Source organism: Etheostoma cragini, chromosome 24, assembly GCF_013103735.1.
Source record: "Etheostoma cragini isolate CJK2018 chromosome 24, CSU_Ecrag_1.0, whole genome shotgun sequence".
Taxonomy (NCBI): Eukaryota; Metazoa; Chordata; class Actinopteri; order Perciformes; family Percidae; genus Etheostoma; species Etheostoma cragini.
Genome location: NC_048430.1, coordinates 459,377 through 476,733, shown reverse-complemented (window position 1 = coordinate 476,733; position 17,357 = coordinate 459,377). Strand labels below are relative to the sequence as shown.

At 44.7% G+C, this 17,357-nt stretch overlaps 4 protein-coding genes across 4 annotated transcripts in view; all 4 read right to left on the bottom strand.

The window, feature by feature from the left end:
- Nucleotides 1–189: 189 nt before the first annotated feature.
- Nucleotides 190–3,884, bottom strand: LOC117939216 (tubulin alpha chain-like). Its single transcript, XM_034864318.1, has 4 exons — nt 3,704–3,884; nt 1,781–2,003; nt 1,413–1,561; nt 190–1,325 (listed from the first exon to the last, which is right to left on the bottom strand). The coding sequence occupies exons 1-4, from the start codon at nt 3,704–3,706 to the stop codon at nt 351–353; spliced, it is 1,350 nt and encodes a 449-aa protein (XP_034720209.1). The 5' UTR covers nt 3,707–3,884; the 3' UTR covers nt 190–350.
- Nucleotides 3,885–5,504: 1,620 nt separating this feature from the next.
- On the bottom strand, nt 5,505–7,999 carry LOC117939214 (tubulin alpha-1A chain-like). The gene is made up of 4 exons (XM_034864316.1): nt 7,757–7,999; nt 6,967–7,189; nt 6,718–6,866; nt 5,505–6,638 (listed from the first exon to the last, which is right to left on the bottom strand). The coding sequence occupies exons 1-4, from the start codon at nt 7,757–7,759 to the stop codon at nt 5,658–5,660; spliced, it is 1,356 nt and encodes a 451-aa protein (XP_034720207.1). The 5' UTR covers nt 7,760–7,999; the 3' UTR covers nt 5,505–5,657.
- A 1,118-nt stretch (nt 8,000–9,117) lies between these two features.
- On the bottom strand, nt 9,118–10,904 carry LOC117939338 (tubulin alpha-1A chain-like). The gene is made up of 4 exons (XM_034864570.1): nt 10,887–10,904; nt 10,530–10,752; nt 10,287–10,435; nt 9,118–10,209 (listed from the first exon to the last, which is right to left on the bottom strand). Exons 1-4 carry the CDS (start codon nt 10,887–10,889, stop codon nt 9,238–9,240), a joined length of 1,347 nt encoding a protein of 448 aa, XP_034720461.1. The 5' UTR covers nt 10,890–10,904; the 3' UTR covers nt 9,118–9,237.
- Nucleotides 10,905–11,982: 1,078 nt separating this feature from the next.
- The window catches only part of LOC117939682 (myc box-dependent-interacting protein 1-like), a 17,198-nt gene continuing 11,823 nt past the window's right edge, over nt 11,983–17,357 (bottom strand). Inside the window, exons 10-17 of the mRNA XM_034865171.1 lie at nt 17,204–17,246; nt 16,423–16,593; nt 15,849–15,926; nt 15,050–15,070; nt 14,586–14,783; nt 14,302–14,355; nt 14,058–14,159; nt 11,983–13,274 (exon numbers count right to left, since the gene is read on the bottom strand). Coding sequence (XP_034721062.1) covers nt 13,173–13,274; nt 14,058–14,159; nt 14,302–14,355; nt 14,586–14,783; nt 15,050–15,070; nt 15,849–15,926; nt 16,423–16,593; nt 17,204–17,246 — 769 coding nt within the window. The 3' untranslated portion in view covers nt 11,983–13,172. The remainder of the gene's footprint in view (nt 13,275–14,057; nt 14,160–14,301; nt 14,356–14,585; nt 14,784–15,049; nt 15,071–15,848; nt 15,927–16,422; nt 16,594–17,203; nt 17,247–17,357) is intronic.

Below are 17,357 nucleotides of genomic sequence, written 5' to 3'. Positions count from 1 at the left end.
ACTTAGAGTCCATCAACCCATGTCAGTGACGTAGTAGACACGTGTAATGCATTTAGGAATCATGACTGCTTGTTGCCGATAGGCTGCAAGTAAATTAAATCAACCTGCTTAAGACTTCCCAGCTCAACCTTCAACTCTGGGAAGAAGTGATTAAAACGGCTCATCTTAAAAAAGGAGACAGGACAAAGCGACTTAGGTCATGATTTTATTTAGCATTTAAAATGAGGCGGGACACTTGTAGCTCACTGGAATGTGCAGAATTTGAGGAATGAGTCCAATATTGCGCTGCAATAAAACACCTGTGTTGGACTTGTTGTGGAGCCGCAGTGAGCTACAGATGTTTCAGTGACCTAGTACTCCTCTCCTTCATCCTCCTCCCCAACGCTGTCGGTGCCCACTTCTTCGTAATCCTTCTCCAGGGCGGCCATGTCCTCTCTGGCCTCCGAGAACTCCCCCTCCTCCATCCCCTCTCCGACGTACCAGTGGACGAAGGCCCTCTTGGCGTACATCAGGTCAAACTTGTGGTCGAGGCGAGCCCAGGCCTCGGCGATGGCGGTGGTGTTGCTCAGCATGCACACGGCCCTCTGCACCTTGGCCAGGTCTCCTCCAGGAACCACGGTGGGAGGCTGGTAGTTGATGCCCACCTTGAACCCTGTGGGACACCAGTCTACAAACTGGATGGTGCGCTTGGTTTTGATGGTGGCGATGGCGGAGTTGACGTCTTTGGGGACAACATCACCGCGGTACAGGAGGCAGCAGGCCATGTATTTGCCGTGGCGAGGGTCGCATTTCACCATCTGATTGGCTGGCTCGAAGCAGGCGTTGGTGATGTCAGCCACTGATAGCTGCTCGTGGTAGGCCTTCTCTGCGGAGATGACCGGGGCGTAGGTCGCCAGAGGGAAGTGGATGCGAGGGTAGGGCACCAAGTTGGTCTGGAACTCCGTCAGGTCCACGTTCAAGGCCCCGTCGAAGCGCAGGGAGGCTGTGATGGAGGAGACAATCTGTCCAATCAGCCTGTTGAGATTAGTGTAGGTGGGGCGTTCGATGTCCAGGTTCCGGCGGCAGATGTCGTAGATGGCCTCATTGTCCACCATGAAGGCGCAGTCGGAGTGCTCCAGGGTGGTGTGGGTCGTCAGGATGGAGTTGTACGGCTCCACCACAGCGGTGGACACCTGGGGCGCTGGGTAAACTGCAAACTCCAGCTTGGACTTCTTGCCGTAGTCAACAGAAAGACGCTCCATCAGCAGAGAGGTGAAGCCGGAGCCGGTTCCTCCTCCGAAGGAGTGGAAGATGAGGAACCCCTGGAGTCCTGTGCACTGGTCAGCCTGCAACATCGAACAAGAGTCAACAATCACAGCTCATATTACTGGAAAATAAACATTTCCAACATGGTTCTGAGATTAAGAACTCACCAGTTTGCGAGTCCGGTCCAGAACCAGGTCGATGATCTCCTTTCCGACGGTGTAGTGACCGCGGGCGTAGTTGTTGGCTGCGTCCTCCTTTCCGGTGATCAGCTGCTCGGGGTGGAAGAGCTGGCGGTAGGTTCCTGTACGGACCTCGTCTGGAGGAGAAACCACCACAACACCACCATTACAGGGATGCTCCATGTCACAAACTACACTCTACAGACCCCAGGGTAGTTAAAAGGGACCGATTATAAAATATAGTCAACTGCTTCAGTATTTTTAGTTTTGCTGCTTAATGATTGAAGCGAGCTAACGCACCCCAATTTAAATAATCTGTATTAAGTGGCTTAAGTTTGTATTTATTAATCTCTCACCGATGACTGTGGGCTCCAAGTCCACGAAGACGGCTCTGGGGACATGTTTGCCAGCTCCGGTCTCACTGAAGAAGGTGTTGAAGGAGTCGTCTCCTCCTCCGATGGTCTTGTCGCTGGGCATCTGACCGTCGGGCTGGATGCCGTGCTCCAGGCAGTAGAGCTCCCAGCATGCATTGCCCATCTGGGCTCCGGCCTGGCCGACATGCATAGAAATACACTCACGCTGCAGAAAAGAGACAAATATCGGTTATTACCTTCTCATAAATTAGGAAGATAGTCAAATATTGTGTGCTTCTGTCAAGAAGACAGAACCCTTGTGTTGTCTTCCTGTCAAATTGAAAACTTTACCCTGGTCCCACTTTTGACATTTAACAGCTAAATTACTTTAATTTTACAGTTATTTTAGAATTTATGGTCAATAAACCTCATTTATAGGAAATTATCCCTAATGTTTGAGTTAGAAAAGCAGAAATTAGGAATTATTGAGACTAAAATTAAAGGAATGGATGTTGATGATAATCACAGACTGGAATATGTCAACTTTTACTCTATACTATTTCAACAACACTTCCATTTGTTTTCTTTAAATGCTATAAAATTGAATAAGACGCCCCAAAATTAATGAAAGTAGAAATTTGTACTTGGCACAGAGCGTTGGGTGGAATCAATCATGTTATTTTGGGGAATTATAAAGAACATTTATACAGGAAAACGCGACAATTTGACCCAAAGACAACATGAAGGATAATTCAAATTTGTAGTATCCATCTATTTGACATTTTATAGAAAATATCAATTTACACATTAATTCAACAGTTGCGGGGATCCACAGAAACAATGTTTGGTTTATTAGAGCCAGTAAAAAAGTGAGGAAGACAAAAACAAAATGGCTGACAACTGTAAACCCAAAACTAAACTCCAATATGGTCCTAAAAAAAAATAAATCAGCGGGTACGGGTTTGATCACAGGCCCCAGCAGCCTCGTGCAGGGTTGATGGACCATGTTGCTGAGTCACAGCCGGTTCCTGCAGCTCTGTGGCGGGTTAATCCCGCTCTGCCCCGCCCCCCCTGGGACGGAGCAGCAGCACTAACCCCACCCAACCGGGAGGAGAGGGGAAATCCACCCTACAGACAGGAAAAAGCGCTCCTCTCCACCCTGCCCCCACGCCATTGTCTTCCCGCCTACGGGACCTCTGATTGGCTAGAACTAATTGCCGGCTTTTGTTGGGTTTACATACAACTTCACAGATCGGCTCCAGACAAAAAACTACAAATTACATAACGGTGGTGAAGATAGAGCGGGATTGGTTGCCAAGGACAGGGGAGTCAGGGTAAGCCAATCACAGGCAGAGTAGGGCAGGTCATGCCTTCGCCATCTTAGATTGGAGGGGGGGGTGCTGGCTGCGCCCACAATGCCGCAAAGAAGACCTTTGTGTGGCATTCACGGACAGGGCGTTATCTGATGGCGTCTTCTAGCGCGGCTTAAAAACCTCCACCCGTCGACGATCAATCGCACGAGCCCGTTGTTTCCTGCCAGCTGTTAAATCACGTGTGTAGATTAACGAAACTACACGTTTAACACGGACACATTTAGCGGTTTAACCACGTCAAACTGGCCCGTTTTCCATAGAAACTAAGCCGGTAACGTCAGTCCGGCCACGTCACATACCAGCAACACTAGGCGGCCACGCGCCGTTTTAACCGAGAACAATCAAATTCACGTTTAAAAAAAATTAACGGACGTCCTTCGGCAATATATAACAATATCACTAATAAAATATCAACGTTAACCATTTAACCTAAAATATATATTTTATTTAAAAACCGCTAACTACCCCTAACAAAAGAAAAAATGCGCCTTTCACCCATTTTTTTTTTTAAACTATTAACGTTGTTTATATTTATTTCCGCCCCGATACTCACCATTTTGTGGCTGTTTTTTTGCTCCTTCTTTCCGACGTTGAAGAATCGGTGGCTGAAGGCGGTAGTGGGGAGCGGCAGCTGGAGCTGGGCCTTTTATACGTTTCCATGGAGGCGGAGCCATAGCAACGGTTTGAATTTCCCTTCGGCGGGAGCGAACGTTGGTGCCGCTGCTGCATTCAGGCGCAGCTCGTAATATTCTGTTTCTTGCAGTTTAGCTGCGTCATCTGAAGACAATGTGAATTGTTTGTTTTATAGGAGGCCGGGAAGCTATTGAAGTTCCAATTTGTACCTTTTATATAGTCAATATTCTTACATGTGAGCCTTTAGTATTTCTGATTACATTCAACTAACTGAAGGTTTGACCTTTGTGTTTATTTTTTATCATTTTTTTGTCAAGCAGCTTGATGAATACAAATAACAGTTCAACAATTGTTTGTATTTTTACACAGTATTAGGCAAACACACAACAACCTAGACTTCATTTCATAGAACTATTTGTCTAAACCATGTCCTTTTTTAAGTTGCTGAACACAGTCCAAGTCAGAGGTCAAATCAAGATTAACTTGATACACCTGTGCAGGTGAGCATGCTATGGTATGCACAGTATAGCCTTTAAATTTAACACCACAGAAAAATCGGGTTGTCTGAAATTGTAGATTTCCAAAGTATTACCCAGCAAAAACTGTTACTACAAGTTTTTATTGTAATTTTATTCTGAAAAGCACTAGAATTCAGTGTTTGTGATCTCATAACTTGGGAGGGAGAATGAAATAGAGTGGCTCCACAACAATAATATTCAACATAATACATCCATGCCTATGCCTGCAGCCCAGGAAGTACTTTCCCCATTGGGTACCATCGTATAAGTGACCCCTGTAAAAGTTCTGCCAGGACACCTTGATCTGCAAACAAGGTTAGTTATGACTCTCTATAATCTGAATTTTCAATCCGTTGACTTTTTTAATTGAAAACCCTCCCTCTAGCCAGGAAAAGTTGTTTAAAAACCTGTGATATCACCTGAATGTTAAGTCTATACGCCGAGCGGGAACTTATGTTAATGTTGCACAATATGAAGTCTCACTCCTACTCACTATTCTTTCATTTTCAATTCTACTTCATGATTTTGTGTATTTAACCCCAATACAGACATATATCTGGCATGTTTGTGTCGCAACTTATCAATAAAAAGGCATAATTGGACGTCTTTTCATTAGTTTTGTCATGAAGAACATATGACAATGAAAAGCTAAAACGGTGATTATTCCCTCTCATTTAATCAATAGTAATGAAGAGTGAAATCCTATTCCTAGCACCTAAGAATCCTGCTTTAATGCAGAGGTATTTGTGTTCTGTAAAGCATTGCACATGCTGGGTGAAGGAATTAGGCTTAAATGTCCGTTACTGCTTATCAAGGAGGTGAACAGAGTTCACGTAGCATGAGCTGTGCACTGTGATTGTATCACTGAAAACAAAGTACACCAATGGAAACATGTCTGTTCATTGTTTCAAGACAAAGAAACAGGAAAGATATCTTGAAAGTGGATTTATTTTAATGTCTAGATAGTGTCATGAATTCTGCAAATCATTCAGTCCTTCACATGCGCTAATATATCTGTCAAATATGGAATATATTCCTTGCCTTGGGGGTGAGGAATTTGGGTTTAACTTATCAGGCACTACTCAGTTATACAGTGCAGCCTTAAAGTGGTAATACAATGGTATGAAAGAGCTCTGTTATGCAGCAATACATTGAAATGAGGCAAAGATGAGGAATTTTAGCACCTACAGGCATACATTTGTGGCTTAAAATCCAAATGACTGCAAATCAGACCAGTTGATTTTCACACAATGACATTTTTTAGTAGCAGGATGCCATTAAATAATGAATGAATTTGTTCAGAGTATTATGACACTTAAAATGAACCCAATCAGCGTTGGTTTGTTTACTTCAAACTTAATATTCCTCGCCCTCTTCCTCTCCTTCGTCCCCAACGCTATCAGTGCCCACCTCTTCGTAATCCTTCTCCAGGGCGGCCATGTCCTCTCTGGCCTCCGAGAACTCCCCCTCCTCCATCCCCTCTCCGACGTACCAGTGGACGAAGGCCCTCTTGGCGTACATCAGGTCGAACTTGTGGTCGAGGCGAGCCCAGGCCTCGGCGATGGCGGTGGTGTTGCTCAGCATGCACACGGCCCTCTGCACCTTGGCCAGGTCTCCTCCAGGAACCACGGTGGGAGGCTGGTAGTTGATGCCCACCTTGAACCCTGTGGGACACCAGTCCACAAACTGGATGGTGCGCTTGGTTTTGATGGTGGCGATGGCGGAGTTGACGTCTTTGGGGACTACATCACCGCGGTACAGGAGGCAGCAGGCCATGTATTTGCCGTGGCGAGGGTCGCATTTCACCATCTGATTGGCTGGCTCGAAGCAGGCGTTGGTGATCTCCGCCACTGACAGCTGCTCGTGATAGGCCTTCTCTGCAGAGATAACCGGGGCGTAGGTCGCCAGAGGGAAGTGGATGCGAGGGTAGGGCACCAAGTTGGTCTGGAACTCCGTCAGGTCCACGTTCAAGGCGCCGTCAAAGCGCAGGGAGGCGGTGATGGAGGAGACAATCTGTCCAATCAGCCTGTTGAGGTTGGTGTAGGTGGGGCGTTCGATGTCCAGGTTCCTGCGGCAGATGTCGTAGATGGCCTCATTATCCACCATGAAGGCGCAGTCGGAGTGCTCCAGGGTGGTGTGGGTGGTCAGGATGGAGTTGTAAGGCTCCACCACTGCGGTGGACACTTGAGGAGCTGGATAGATGGCAAACTCCAGCTTGGACTTCTTGCCGTAGTCAACAGAGAGCCGCTCCATCAGCAGAGAGGTGAAGCCAGAGCCGGTTCCTCCTCCGAAGGAGTGGAAGATGAGGAACCCCTGAAGCCCTGTGCACTGGTCAGCCTGCAATAAAACCATTAATTTTTACTCAGTGACTGATGGCGCCAGAATTGAAATATGAAGATTTTGTAGGCAAACTAACCAGTTTGCGAATCCTGTCAAGAACCAGGTCAATGATCTCCTTGCCGATGGTGTAGTGACCGCGGGCGTAGTTGTTGGCTGCGTCTTCCTTTCCGGTGATCAGCTGCTCGGGGTGGAAGAGCTGGCGGTAGGTTCCTGTACGGACCTCATCTGTATTTGTAAAATGACAATAAAATCAAACATTCCCAAATCCACTTTATTAACCTAAATGTCACTGGAGCAGAAAAACAAAACAATCTTGGGATCTTACCAATGACGGTTGGCTCCAAGTCCACGAAGACGGCTCTGGGGACATGTTTGCCAGCTCCGGTCTCACTAAAGAAGGTGTTGAAGGAGTCGTCTCCTCCTCCGATGGTCTTGTCGCTGGGCATCTGACCGTCGGGCTGGATGCCATGCTCCAGGCAGTAGAGCTCCCAGCATGCATTGCCTATCTGGGCTCCAGCTTGGCCAACATGGATGGAGATACATTCACGCTGCAGGAACAAGTGGTTCAGGTGTCAAGAACTTCTTGCATATAACTATTTAAAACAAAGTTACATTGCATCCTAAAGGAACCATGAATCAGCTACTAGATCATTTGAAACTATTTTAAGTTTTGGAAAAAGATTGGTATTAGGAGAAATTAGCTCCAACCAACAAACTAATGCTAAGGTGCATTTTCCAAAAAATGAGCTGTTAGTCAAGCCTATCTTTTGCAAAAACAAGTAAGCTGAAGAAGCTTAAAAAATACCCCAAAAGCCAGTTATGCTATATGAAGGGATCAAACATCTAATAATAGGACAAAAAAATTACTTTAATTGAACACTTTGCACCTAGAATATGTAACATGTCTTTTTCCACCAGAGTAGTGGTGTCGTGTTTTAACTTCAGTTGCAAACTGCCTTTTTGAGCATTTAATGGCCTAACACAGACCATTTGTTTATTACACAATATAACTGTATTCTGAAATTCAGGGGGGGTCTTTCTGAGATGTTATTTCACATAACTTATGTAAAGTAGCTCATGTGTGGAACTAAAAGATTAAAGAAAGAGGTCCTCACCATGTTTTTGGTGCTTGAAGCAGTTCCTCGTTCACCTGAGATGAGTGGCTGGGGATGTTGTGTCAGTTACAAGTGCAGCAAAGCCACTTTATAGCACAGCATCGCTAGGCAACAGCCTGGCATGTTGTGGTAACTGGAGGAGCCGGAGAAGCAAACACCATCTCCTTTGACGAAAGATGAGGAGGAAGAGCACAAACAATAAAATCAGCTGCTATGCTCCCCTGCTCTGATCGAAGGAACAACAGCTGTTCTCACACAAATGAGTAACCACCAACAACGACGGGAGTGGCTGTGAAATATGACCCGTAACCATCCGCCTTTGCCTCATATTTCACATTTGGGATTTAAGGCATGTTAGCTGTTGCTTTGCTGAACAGCAAGTGGTTTAAACTTGCTCAAAGAGACTTCAGCAGACTGTTTCTTTTCCTGCTGTTGGATCAAACTCATGACCTCTAGGTTACCAGACAAAATAGGTTGTAAACATGAACAAAAGCGGTCTTCTAATAGAGCTGTTCAAATGGAAACTCCAGCTAGCATGGCTCATTTGGTGCTCCAGTTTTCTCAACTTGCACAGAGGGAAGAAAACAGTGACCTGAATGGGCTTTTGTTTCAGATGACTGTTGCATCACCACTTTGGTTGAGATTCATTTGCAATGCAAAGGTTGACTGCCTGGGGGATGGCAGCAGAGCACCCTTCTCTCAAAGGGAGCTGATAATTGAGGGTGTTTGTTTTACAGCAGGTTACAGATCAGCAATGTGTGTGAAAAATGTGTCCATATTATGCCAAAGAGAAAAGGAGCTGGATGCATGTAAGCTACAGATTTCAAAAGGATTTTAGAGTTTTTCCTTGAGGAATTTGCACAAAGAGATGTAGACTAGTTATTGATGGACTTTCCCCTACTCCTAAATGGCTAGTAGTTGATTAAAGTGCTTTTAAAAAGCTGCCAACACTAAAACAATGTTATATCCATTGTTTTAATTGAAACATGTAGAGCCTAAATATGGCCTTGATGCTATTTCCTTCCTAACTAGAGAGAAACTCTTAAGGAAATCCTAGTTGGTGACAAACTATTGTGTTTAAACAGTGGCTGTTATGTTTCACCTCTGCGTCTGAAGGTAACCCTAGAGACGTGACAACAAACCGTTTGCATCTACCAAGTCAGGATTTCCAGAAGAACATGTTCCCACTTAGTGTCCTTAGTTACTCTTTTCTCAGGTCTTGTTTGATCTTTGATGGCAGCTGATCTTAACAGGCGAGGCAGTAATCCTAGACCTTGGGGGAGAAGATAATGAGTGTATGACCTTTTGTAAATTTTAGATTTGATCTTTTCTAATAGTTTTTAGCACAAATAAAACATGTGAATGCTTAGCAGTTTTGTTTTATTCAACAAAGTGTTCTTGTTTTAAAGTGTAAACACAGAATATTGTTACAGTTTTGAAACACAGTTTTGTGAATACATTTATCTTCTTGTGTTAAGCTCTTAGTACTCTTCCTCTCCTTCGTCCCCGACGCTGTCGGTGCCCACTTCTTCGTAATCCTTCTCCAGGGCAGCCATGTCCTCTCTGGCCTCCGAGAACTCCCCCTCCTCCATCCCCTCTCCGACGTACCAGTGGACGAAGGCCCTCTTGGCGTACATCAGGTCGAACTTGTGGTCGAGGCGAGCCCAGGCCTCGGCGATGGCGGTGGTGTTGCTCAGCATGCACACGGCCCTCTGCACCTTGGCCAGGTCTCCTCCAGGAACCACGGTGGGAGGCTGGTAGTTGATGCCCACCTTGAACCCTGTGGGACACCAGTCCACAAACTGGATGGTGCGCTTGGTTTTGATGGTGGCGATGGCGGAGTTGACGTCTTTGGGGACTACATCACCGCGGTACAGGAGGCAGCAGGCCATGTATTTGCCGTGGCGAGGGTCGCATTTCACCATCTGATTGGCTGGTTCGAAGCAGGCGTTGGTGATCTCCGCCACAGTGAGCTGCTCATGGTAGGCCTTCTCTGCGGAGATGACCGGGGCGTAGGTCGCCAGAGGGAAGTGGATGCGAGGGTAGGGCACCAAGTTGGTCTGGAACTCCGTCAAGTCCACGTTCAAGGCCCCGTCGAAGCGCAGGGAGGCGGTGATGGAGGAGACAATCTGTCCAATCAGCCTGTTGAGATTAGTGTAGGTGGGGCGTTCGATGTCCAGGTTCCTGCGGCAGATGTCGTAGATGGCCTCATTGTCCACCATGAAGGCGCAGTCGGAGTGCTCCAGGGTGGTGTGGGTGGTCAGGATGGAGTTGTAAGGCTCCACCACAGCGGTGGACACCTGGGGCGCTGGGTAAACTGCAAACTCCAGCTTGGACTTCTTGCCGTAGTCAACAGAAAGACGTTCCATCAGCAGAGAGGTGAAGCCAGAGCCGGTTCCTCCTCCGAAGGAGTGGAAGATGAGGAACCCCTGGAGTCCTGTGCACTGGTCAGCCTGCAGGGGGGAAAACAATTCTTTCAATACTTGGCTTAATTCTGATCTAAAATATGAAGCTTTGGCATGCAACTCACCAGTTTACGAATCCTGTCAAGAACAAGGTCGATGACTTCCTTGCCGATGGTGTAGTGACCGCGGGCGTAGTTGTTGGCTGCGTCTTCCTTTCCGGTGATCAGCTGCTCGGGGTGGAAGAGCTGGCGGTAGGTTCCTGTACGGACCTCATCTGTAATTGTAAAATGACAATAATAATAATAGTCCCTTAATTAATCTAAATGTCACTGGAGCAGAAAAACAAAACAATGAACTTATGATCTTACCGATGACGGTGGGCTCCAAGTCCACGAAGACGGCTCTGGGGACATGTTTGCCAGCTCCAGTCTCACTGAAGAAGGTGTTGAAGGAGTCGTCGCCTCCTCCGATGGTCTTGTCGCTGGGCATCTGACCGTCGGGCTGGATGCCATGCTCCAGGCAGTAGAGCTCCCAGCATGCATTGCCCATTTGGACACCGGCCTGGCCGACATGGACAGAGAGACATTCACGCTGGAATGGCAAAACAAATAGAAGTCAAGTTAGGAAGGTCTTGAACTGGCAACACCTCTTTAAAATTACACATACACACTTTGTACCATATCTTTCTCATGCAAAATTGTGAAAAGCATGTTCCTGAAACTTACCATGATTATTAATTCCTGCTGCTGACGTTGAGGATCTGCAGGCGAAATCGGCTGTCTGTTGATGTCAGGACTTCCCAGGTACTTATAGTCCCTCAAACTCTATGGTAACAGGCTTTGTTGTCCTTAAGTGTGTGTGTGTGTGGGGGGGGGGGGTGAAGTGGGTTAAGTAAATGATTCAGCTGTGGAAATCATTAGGCAAACAAGCTCCGATACACATCAATAACCCTTCGGCCAGCACCATGATAATGTACAACCCGACACCCACATATGTGATCACACAGAGCTCGTTCAAGTCACAGGAAGAAAGCAAACAGAGCAATGCTTCAGTATAGGTGGAATACACTGGGAATGGTTCCTTTTGTACGCAAATGAATGGAAGACAATGGATGTCTGGGGCGGTAGAACAAAATGCAACTTGGTTAGCTGTAATTTAAAGGTCTCAGACATATAATAACATTGGTACGGTCCTTTCAGATATTTGTAGGTAACTGTTGATCGCGCTAGAATAGAAACACAATTGGATCTGTGGTACGGTAAATATAATCTCTCTGATTCTTTGTGTTTAGAGCTCGAGGCCAGTTCCCTCTGTGCTGTTTGATCCATTGTTGGAGTAAGGGAAGTCTACCCCTGCCTCCCCCGCCCTCCCCCTCTGTGTGAGGCCTGTTGTGTTTTCCACATGATTGGGTGTCCTGTTGTTATAGAAACATTGAAGGTCACACTGCTGTTGCTGGTGTGAAGCTCAAAATGTCAGCAGTAATGTGGATATACAGAAGGAAGACACACATTATTGGTGTACTCTGAAAGAGATCCTTGCGTGAAAGTGTCTGCCATGAGTTGAATGGAGTGACTTTGTATTTAAACCAAAATCTGCTAAGCTTTTAACACATCAGACATGCGGAGTCCTGACCACAACGCCATCTGGTGTTGTAAAAAGGAGCAACAGCAGGGTTTGAAAGAATTTGAGGAATGAGTAGTTTTTGAGAATGCTTTAAAATTACCCATAAAACAGGTATTCATCTGTTTGGAAAATGTTTCTCTTACTCAGCAGATTCAGGATAAGGTGAAAGGTAATACACACACACAGTGACACAGCACATGTTGTTTCATTCATCTTTAATGACACTGACTTAACAGATGGTGCATTAGTTACCACTTGACTCCTTAATTCCACACAATGTAAAAATACAGTTTTCATGGGGGTTAACTTTGGTTTCTGCAGGATATATGGTTAGAAATGTATAAATGTAATAGCCTCAGTCTCTCATTTAGCTGCTGGCAGTGCAGTTTTGGACTCCATGGGCTCACAGTATGCAGCCTAAACCGAATTTCTACTGGAAAAAGTGTGCTTGTACGTACATAGTGATCCAGTTGAGATAGTCCTGTCCAAGGGAGCAACAAGATTGAGTCAAATTCATATGGGAAATGTTCAAAAATAGTTAAATAGTGGTAGTTAAAGAAGATAAAGGAAAATACGAGGAGTTGAGTTTGATAAGGTTCTCTATTTCACCCATCAGTGAAAATATAATTCAAAAATCTAAATTAAAAGCAAATGAGCATTAGAAAATGTAAGCCACACATCAAGTCATGTCCTTAAAATGGCCGGTAAGGTAAATGAAAAACTACTGTTCCCTTTTATATTCCTACAAGCCCAAGCAACTGTAATAATGCAAGGCAAAGCCTGTTTTCATCTGTGGTGTTCCCCAGGGCTCCATTCTAGGACACCTGTACTATTCAGACAATATTAGCCACGTGTCGTACGTAGAGCTGGTGTCACAGTGTTTGTTGTGTTACAAAAGTAAATGACAATACAATCAAATGCATCATGCAAGGAACCGTGAAAAGTTCTCCAACTGTTGACAATATACCACATAAATCATTCTGTCATTCATACAATACATACATGACTTTTTTCCCTTTTTGAAAATATCCAACACATTGATTTGTGTTATTGAGTTCACCGTATAAATAGCTAAGAAATCAAAACAAGATAAAAAGGTAATATTTTGGGTGTACAATTTGACTATAACGTTTTCTATGATTGTGTAGAGTCGGTACTATAACTATACTATATGGTACTACAACGGTACTATAACGTTCAGTTAGTTTAGTGATGATGAGATCACGGCACAAACATTATTTATCATAGCCTCGGAGAAGTACTCTCATTTTAGCGCACGTTTCTAATCATTTGGTGTGTGAATACACATTTGGAGACCAGTTGTATCTATGTAGCTCACAGGTTTCGGGCACAGAAGGGGAAGAAGAAGAATCTTTGTGGCATGAACCTCAAACTTTCTGAGTGAAGTTCTCAGGGAAAACACCTTTGACTGAAATATCTTTGTTCTGCAGCCAGTGAGACTCCTGCACACCCAGGAGCCAGCCGTCGTCCTGCAGAAACACAGAAAACAAACCAGGTTTCAGCGCAGACATTTTAAACTAACAAGTTAAGTTATGGTATTTGGGTCAAATTAACCCATTTCAAATGTTAAAATGGTACAAGTTACATTTTTTTTCTACTTGAAAATCAGCGGCCTTTCCTCATTTCCTGTGATAAACATGTATTCCTGACTCAATTCAGAAAATTGCTTGGGATATGACTCATTTTTTTCAAGATAATAATGATCACATAGTGGATTTTTAACATGATTTGTAACCTTATAACAAAAAATGAACCCCACTTCCATTTTTAATTGTGTGCTAGTAGAGACTGATGCATTCCCTTAACATATATGTTATCTCATGTGTTTGAAATTTAGATAAACACAATATTTATTTGTTTAAAACCCAAATAAGTCACAGGTCAATTTAACCCGAGGGACACGAGAGGGTCCCAAAGTGAAGACAATACCAGGATTAAGACGGTGTAATTTTAAGTTAAGTTCTTTGGTCTATGTCAAAAAACAGTGAAAATGCAAATCACTGTTAACTAAAGCCCGAGATGACGTTGTCGATGTCTTATTTTGTCCACAACTCAAAGATAGAAGATAAAACTATAAAAAAATTCACATATAAAAAGCTGCAATCAGAGAATTTGAGACTCCAACAGATTACTCAATTATCAAAATAGTTGCAGATTTAATATATTAGTTGACGATTGGCAATCGATTAATCTTTGCAGCTCGATTAAATGTACATAAAACTTGTTTATTTCACCGATAAAAGTGCAGTGACCTGTTCATCCGGGTTGTCAAAAGCCAAAACCAGCACAACATCCCCGATCTTCAGCTCCAGCTCATCAGCGTCAGTGGCGGCATACTCATGCACCGCTTTTACCTGAAGTTAAAATACAACCACAAAAACAGGTTTCCATGTAATACAGACATAGTGGAATTGACTCTCATTGAAGAGTGCATGTCCAGTATTCAAAAACCAGTGCTTTTTAATCAAAAGGAGGATGAGTGTTGGGTTGTTTCACCTTGTAGAGGAATCCTAGAGGGAGTTTGTCATCTGAGCCGTTGGTCGCTGCACTCTGTACCATAAATAAGCAGAATAGGTCGTGGTGTGTCATTAAGGACGTAACGGTTACTGTATTTGGCAAGATGTGCAATGAAGAAACTCTGAAGTAATAAACAGAAAAAAAGATAAGAAAGAAGAGGAGTTTGCGACTTTCACTAGAATTTGAGGGAGCCTTGAACTCCAGGCTTTAATCTGTGCCTTTTTGCTTTTTCTCAGGCCGCCTCCCTTTGCACCTGACCCTACCTGGACCAGTCCACCATCGCCCCAGCCCCCCTGTCCCCCTCGGGTGCCATCGTCATCCCAGTTGGTCTCTGCACCGTCCCAGCTGGGCTGGGTGGAGCTGTGGGTGGTGTGTTCATCGGGGCCCCAGTTCCCAGGGGCCTCCTCTGGGTGCTGGTCCACATCCTGCTGGGGGTCCTGCTCTGCAGCGGTTTGTTGTTGCTACAAAAGGTGGTGGTGGTGGTGGTGGTGGGGGGGTCATTGTGGCGTCAAGGGGAAGGTGGAAGGATGGGAGGAGGGTTTGGAATTGGTTTGATCCGGAGTGGTTTGGGGTTCGTGAAGGACCGGAAGGAGGTTTTTGATGACAAAAGATTTGTAGTTGGAGAGTTATTTCTTTGTCTCTACAGTCCATCTTCTTCTGCTTTACACCATCATTTTAGAAAATAAGAGTATGGAAAAGCACATTTCTCCATTAAAGCCGTGCTTACCCATGAGTCCCATGATGGCGCCTTCCGAGGGCAGGAAGAGACAACCAGTGAAATCAAAGAGTGCAAGAAGCCTTCATCACACCCAAAAATCAATGTAGCACACGTGAATTCAACGCTTTTGAAGGGAAACACAATTTAAACAATTATCAAAACGGCTACACATTTTATTTTATTTTGCTAATTTAAAAATGTAAACGCTGTGTGACAGTCTGCCGGGGAGTACCTCTCCATTTTGATTAATCACCAGCATCAATAAATCTGATCAACTGGTGATTACCAAGAAAAACCAGCCTCTGCATGCAAAGTCATGCAGAAGAAAAGTTAAGAGACACACACACACACACACACACACACACAATACTTCTTCAGCCCAAGATGACATTAACTGTTTACATGCAGTCTAAAGTGTGTAAGATGTAAAAGTGTTTTACACATTTTTATATACGTATTTTTACGTGAAATCATTTTTTTTTTAATTGTCTTTTTACCCTATCACCTGTTAATTTCATTTAATTCGTTCATTTGTCATTTTCCAAGACTTCAGGGACAATTTTGAGCGACTAAGTGTTTCAATTTAAAAGCCTTTTAAGAGCCTTTAAAAACTTAAAAACATAAACTGCGCTTTTGGGTTATTAAACCCCCCAAAAACCTTTCTGCCTAACATACTGAGCAGAGTATTCTCCATCCCTGCAAGAACACGTTGAGTCTGTTTTAAAACTGCATGGAAACACAGTCCTCAGCCCTCCAGCTCTGCTGACCTTTGACCTTTGACCTTTTGACCCTAACCAAGCACACCCACCTTGGGAGCTGTAAATGTGACGGGCTGTAATACCTCCACATCCCAATCCAGCAGGTTCACCCCGGAGCAGGGCTCACACTGCTTCACACACACACACACACAGTTAAACACGGACACACACACACACACGGGTTAAACACACACACACACATTCACACACATGCACTCAGGTTAGGAGGGTTCACTATCTGGGGAAATGAAAGCAGTCGATGTGAAGTTCAGCAGGTTTTAACATGTCGGTAGAGATGAAGTCCAGTCATACAGAAGAGAATATATATATTTAAAATGAACATATGAGAAAGAAAGTGTTTTTTTAGATACTTGGTGAGTAAAACTACAAAAATGGAAGAGTTTCATAGAAAAACTGGGATATAAACTGGGATAAAATGACACTAATGGAGTGTATACTTCTTCCCTTTCTCCTTTTCAGACCTGACATGTGACCCAAATCAAGTGTCTTGCTTTCTTTTTGTGTAAAATCATCATTTTCTGTAACACACTTTCTGTTTTCTCTTCCATGTTCAACCAATCAAAGAGTAACCAGGACGTAGAAGGGGGGGACACTCAGTCTGACCTGCTCTGTCGTCATGGTGATGCTGGAGTCTGCGTGAGCGTCGGGCCCCGAGGCCTCGTCCTCGTCCTCGTCCTCGTCCTCTGAGGGGGGGCCGGCGTGCTGGGACGGCGTCGGCCGGGGCGGAGGCCGACCGGGCGGAGGACCGGGCGGAGGACCGGGCCTCTGCACCGCCAGGGGGGGTTCAACCAAAACCACACAACACGCATGCAGAAGCAGCGAGGGACACGGGGACATGTTAGAGTTACATGCTGTTAGAAAGTCTGCATGGGGTGGTAATAACAACACTGCCATTGCATCCGCATGGCGCCCCCACCCTGTGGAACAACCCCCCGTGCATATTAAAGCTGCACAGACCCTTAAATTGCTGCTTAAAACGCACCTTTTTGCAGCTTCTAACCCTCGTTAACCTGGATTCTGATGTTTTAAAGTGTTGTTGTTTGTCTCCCTGTGATTCACGTTGGTTGGAGTAGTCTTTACTCTTGTTATTTATGTATTTGACATCGACCCCGTTCAGCACTTTAGTCAACTGTTGTTTTTAAATGTGCTATAGAAATAAAATTGACATTGACATGATACAAGCCTCTAATAATTTTGTAGCTGACACCTTTCTTCTTGCTCTTGTCTGTTTTGAGGCTGTTTTCTTCTGGTTTATCTGTATTTCAGTTCTTTGGATGCTTTTTCCAACGAAGCTTTTTATCCTTCTATCATTGTTTTGTAACTTCATCAACAGGATCGAGGTTTAACATGCACGTGGATACGCTCAGTTTAACTTTGGTTTTACCTTTGGTGGTGAGCTGGCTGACTCGCTGTGGTTGGTTTCCTCGCTGAGAGAAAGAAAAAGACAAGAGGGAGGAGACGGAGAAAGGGAGGACATGAGTAGGAAATAGGTGGAAAGATTTACTCAAACCATAGCCTGTATATATATATTGTTATAT